This window comes from Oncorhynchus nerka, linkage group LG12 (genome assembly GCF_034236695.1).
Source record: "Oncorhynchus nerka isolate Pitt River linkage group LG12, Oner_Uvic_2.0, whole genome shotgun sequence".
NCBI lineage: Eukaryota > Metazoa > Chordata > Actinopteri > Salmoniformes > Salmonidae > Oncorhynchus > Oncorhynchus nerka.
In genome coordinates this window covers 45,963,152-45,968,467 of record NC_088407.1, presented here as the reverse complement: position 1 = coordinate 45,968,467, position 5,316 = coordinate 45,963,152, and the positions used below count along the sequence as shown (strand labels likewise).

The 5,316-nt window shown below is 37.8% G+C and overlaps 1 protein-coding gene across 1 annotated transcript; it reads right to left on the bottom strand.

Moving 5' to 3' along the window:
* Positions 1 to 2,033: 2,033 nt before the first annotated feature.
* On the bottom strand, positions 2,034 to 5,008 carry manea (mannosidase, endo-alpha). Its single transcript, XM_065024999.1, is given in 4 exon segments — positions 2,034 to 2,280; positions 2,282 to 2,329; positions 2,331 to 2,555; positions 4,962 to 5,008. Coding segments are annotated over 4 exon segments (567 nt in total).
* Between the last annotated feature and the right edge of the window lie 308 nt (positions 5,009 to 5,316).

The window sequence follows — 5,316 nt, the reverse complement described above, 5'->3', positions numbered from 1 at the left end:
GATCAAATGCATGTTTCGTTAATATAAGGCATGTGATGCGATGTGGGATAATTCCCCACTGGCTGCCCATGCGCTACCTTGTCCCTATTTACCAATAATGCAGCTGTACACTGAAAGCGTTTTCGCAAACCCGAAAGTAGGTAGACTAGCAGAGATTCTAGTCGGGCGTGCATGCTAAAAATGATTCGGGTTATTGATTCAAATGAATGTGATTCATGCGTTCCCAATCTGAATTAGGAATGATTGTGCAATATTGCCGCTGCTCATACAATTAGCCTATTTGTTCGCAGGTGATGTGGGTTTTCCAAGTAAATGTTTAAAATTACAAATACAACATAGGCATTGCCTATATCCAAACCCACGTTCACATATTTGACAAGATTCGTGCTTTATTTGGTAGACAATTTTGAATAGTCTAATCCTCTATCTAAATTGTCTTGGAGGTACATTACAGTGCTACATCTACAGTGCACATCACCAGAGATTATGTTGATGTATCCAGGTTGATGATTTCAATGACAATGTTTGCCCCTTTTGTTGCATTTCCTATATTTAAAGAAAGCTTATGGAGGATAAGGATAACTCTGAAATGACACATCACATAAGAGTAGCCTAGATGTTCTCAATGTTGATTTAATGGTATGTTCATAAATTTGAACATAATCTTCAAGCTAGAATCCTGAGTTGATACATATATTTTTGGACATACATTAATGATATATATATATATATATATATATATATATATATATATATATATATATATATATATATATATATATATTATATACCCATTGATTCTTAAATGTATAACTTGCCTCATTAACTTAGTTCAACTGTCTACCCTGATCAGAACCCAAAATATGAGCTTGTTTTACTCTAATGTTTGTAAACAATGTAAATGTAAAATAACGGTATCATTGTTGGTATCATGGATGATAGCTCTGTCTATGAATTTGAGAGTGGTTACATTACTCCAGGCCTATCTCTCAGCTTTTCACCAAAACAGAGGAGGGTAGACCACTTTGTTATTGTTTCAATTAAGCTTTAAACTGCTTAGTCATTGGTATGTATATGACAATTTGATTTATGGGGTACATTCACATTATTAAACATTCTCGGTGTCCTGTTAAATAGTGATGTGATCGAAAAGTAAGTATATAATGCTCTGACGTAAGAACTGTCACATCGTGGTGGGTTGCACAGAACCAGGTTAAGCATTCCCTGGACTAAGAAGCATATTCAATTCAGACCCTCCATTAAAAGTACTTTTTAGTCAGGAAGGGGTTTATACGGGGTAGGCCCTAGGTAGGCAACTGCCCAAATATAATTTATGTAAACAGTTAAACATTAAAGTGCAAATTATCATAATCATATGAAGCAGGAGAAATATCACATAATTCTATACTTCTGCACATAAGGCTGACTTTTTATTTGTTAGCATGTTAATGTAACCACACAGGATAAAAAGTGAATATAGGTTTTCTGTCACACTATTGTTGTCAAATTCTACAATCTATACTGTGTATACCTGGCTGATTAATGCAATATGTGTGAAGTAAATTTCTGGTCAGATTAAACAATGTTACAAACTCATTCTGGCCATCTCTTCCTCTCACTGCTAAATATTGCTGCTTATTTGCGAGTTCTCAAAATAGACAACAGGCTTGTTGAGTAAGCAATCTAGGTGTCACGACCTGGCCATAGAGAGGCTTTTTATTCTCTATTTTGGTTTGACTAGGGTGGGCATTCTATGTTCTTTTTTCTATGTTTTGTATTTCTTTGTTTTGGCTGGGTATGGTTCTCAATCAGGAACAGCTGTCTATCGTTGTCTCTGATTGAGAACCATACTTAGGTAGCTCTTGCCCACATGGGTTTTATGGGTAGTTGTTTTCTGTTTCGTATCTGTACCAGACAGAACTGTTTCGGGTATTCTTTTTGTCGTATTTGGTGTTCAGTTGCTAATAAATTAATTATGAACACGTACCACGCTACACCTTGGTCCTCACCTTCTTCCACCAACAGCCGTTACACTAGGTCACAGTCTGGCTTGTTTTTGTAATTGCCATCTCAATCTGGGTTCCCTCATGCCATTCATTAAATGATGTTATAGAGATATCAGCACCTGCATCTAGGACTGCACGCAATGCCTTTTCATAGTACTTCACGTTAATGCGGTTGCATGTATTCTGGAAATTCCAAGGCCTAATACTGGTGTCAATATAACCTGGCCCCACACTTGGAATGAACAACAGGTTGTTGTCTTTACAGAATGGATTCCCAACTGCGGTAAGTGGAGCCATAGGAAAACCTATTAGTGGCAAAGTGTAAACCCGTCAAAACCTGAGGTGACTATATCCCTCTTGTTTCTCTTCAACGAGGAGTCCTATGAAGATGCCCTCCTAGGGTGTATCTCTAATGCTATTGCTTTCAGGTGTTTCAGATGTTTTTCCCACTCTTCTGAGTTGAGTAGATATGAATCGTACATGTAGAATAGTGGAAGAAACTTTCCAGTGTTTGTTCTATGCCTGTAGAATGCAGAGTGCTCACCATCTCTTAAGATAGAATGACACAATTACAAATTAAGTAAAATTTTACAAAGGGGGTCTACTTAAAAAGGTGAAGAAATAGACAATCTGCTTGAGTTAGACATTGGACTTCAATCATAGACAAATCCATGAAGCTGAGGTAGTATTTCATACATCACCAATATAAGGTATTACTGAACAAATACATTAAGCTGGGGTAAAACCTATGTTGAATAGTAATAAGTCGAACTCCATTGATACTGATGAGGCTGAAGGCCAAATTAAACAATAATAAGGAATGGTGTACTATTTACTATGATGTATAGTTGAAGTCGGAAGTTTACATACACCTTAGCCAAATACATTTCAACTCAGTTTTTCACAATTCCTGACATTTAATCCTAGTAGAAATTCCCTGTCCTAGGTCAGTTAAGATCACCACTATAATTTAAGAATGTGAAATGTCAGAATAATAGAGAGAATTATTTATTTCAGCTTTTATTTTTTTTCATCACATTCCCAGTGGGTCAGAAGTTTACATATTTGGTAGCATTGCCTTTAAATGGTTTAACTCGGGTCAAATGTTTCGGGTAGCCTTCCACAAGCTTCCCATAATAAGTTGTGTGATTTTTGGCCCATTCCTCCTGACAGTGCTGGTGTAACTGAGTCAGGTTTGTAGGCCTCCTTGGTCGAACATGCCTTTTCAGTTTTGCCCACAAATTGACTATAGGATTGAAGTCAGGGCTTTGTGATGGCCACTCCAATACCTTGACTTTGTTGTCCTTAAGCCAGTTTGCCACAACCTTGGAAGTATGCTTGGGGTCATTGTTCATTTGGAAGATCCGTTTGCGACCAAGCTTTAACTTCCTGACTGATGTCTTGAGATGTTGCTTCAATATATCCACATAATTTTCATCAGACCAGAGGACATTTCTCCCAAAAAGTATGATCTTTGTCCCCATGTGCAGTTGCAAACCGTAGTCTGGCTTTTTTATGGCGGTTTTGGAGCAGTGGCTTCTTCTTTGCTGAGCGGCCTTCCAGGTTATGTCGATATAGGACTCGTTTTACTGTGGATATAGATACTTTTGTACCTATTTCCTCCAGCCTCTTCACAAGGTCCTTTGCTGTTGTTCTGGGATTAATTTTCACTTTTCACACCAAACTACGTTCATCTCTAGGAGACAGAACGCGTCTCCTTCCTGAATGGTATGACGGAAACTTGTGGAGGTCTAAACTTTTGTTTTGAGGTCTTTGCTGATTTCTTTAGATTTTCCTATGATGTCAAGCAAAGAGGCACTGAGTTTGAAGGTAGGCCTTGAAATACATCCACAGGTACACCTCCGATTGACTCACATGATGTCAATTAGCCTATCAGAAGCATCTAAAGCCATGACATAATTGTCTGGAATTTTCCAAGTTGTTTAACGGCACAGTCAATTTAGGGTATGTAATCTTCTGACCCACTGGAATTGTGATAGTGAAATAATCTGTCTGTAAACAATTGTTGAAAAAATGACTTGTGTCCTGCACAAACTAGATGTTCTAACCGACTTGCCAAAACTATAGTTTGTTAAATAAGAAGTGTGTGGAGTGGTGTAAAAATGAATTTTAATGACTCCAACCTAAGTGTATGTAAACTTCCGACTTCAACTGTATTTGACATTGGAAACGACTTACTTGTTTCATCTCTTCCTTTGTATGGTTCAATGTGAAAAGCAACCTGTGTAGTAGACACAAATCAATGGCAATCGGGACAAAATAGGCATTACATTTGAGTAAACAAAAAAATGACTTAGGACACATTTTTCTTAGCTTTGTTTTATGATATTTGTCAAAGAATAAATATGTATGAGCCATGCTTGCTTTTTTAAAATTATCATACGCACCTGTTTTCATCCTAAATGCCAGGTGGGTACCAGGAAACAGCAAGAACACATAAATGCACAGACTAAGAAATCCAACTGATGAATGAGATTACAAACTTGGGTCTTGTCCATAGAGGGGTGAATTGTTGAGGGGTGATTTTACTCAAATGTAACGTAATTTAAAAAAAGAGGTTCCATTACCAACATCAGAGAATTACCAATAGCTGCCATTCACAGTTGCTTAATGTGAGCTTCAATAACAAAGGGGTCCCAGGAACTATAAGCTCCCAAAGCTGGATAGAAGAAGGCTCCAATGTCATCTGGTGGGCTTTCTCCCCCTCTTGGCTATCTTGCTGCCACCTTTGAGTCCCAGTGTGGCAGAATAGGGTGGTGCCAGTGAATGTACATTCCATCAAAATGTGTGTTGCCATACCATGTGTAGTAAAAGGCATGCAAATCAAATCAAAGTTTATTCGGCACGTGTTACAGTGAAATGCTTACTTACAGGCCCTAACCAACAGTGCGATTTTTAAGTAATTGCACATTGCAGTTTAAAGCAGGGAATTGCCCGAGGGCAGTCTCCATGTTCTTGACCCTCTCAGGGGTCTGTGTCATTCGTTTCGATTAGTGCTGCTTCAGTGATGACAATGTCAATGTTACTATGGATTTGAATGTCATTTTTTCCAGGTCCCTTGATATTAAGGAACAATTTGAGACCACATGGACTTCCAAAATGGAGAATCTTGTGGTGTAAAGGGCTTTAAAACAACTGTTAATAAGATGAATATGAGCAACACCAAATCAATAAATGTCTAAACCTTGCCATTCTTATGTTAATGCTTGTTGTGATCTACTGTCCATTCTTATGTTTTTGGGCTTATTGTTGTCTTTGAAATTTGGCTGCTGAATGCTGGTTCATCCTA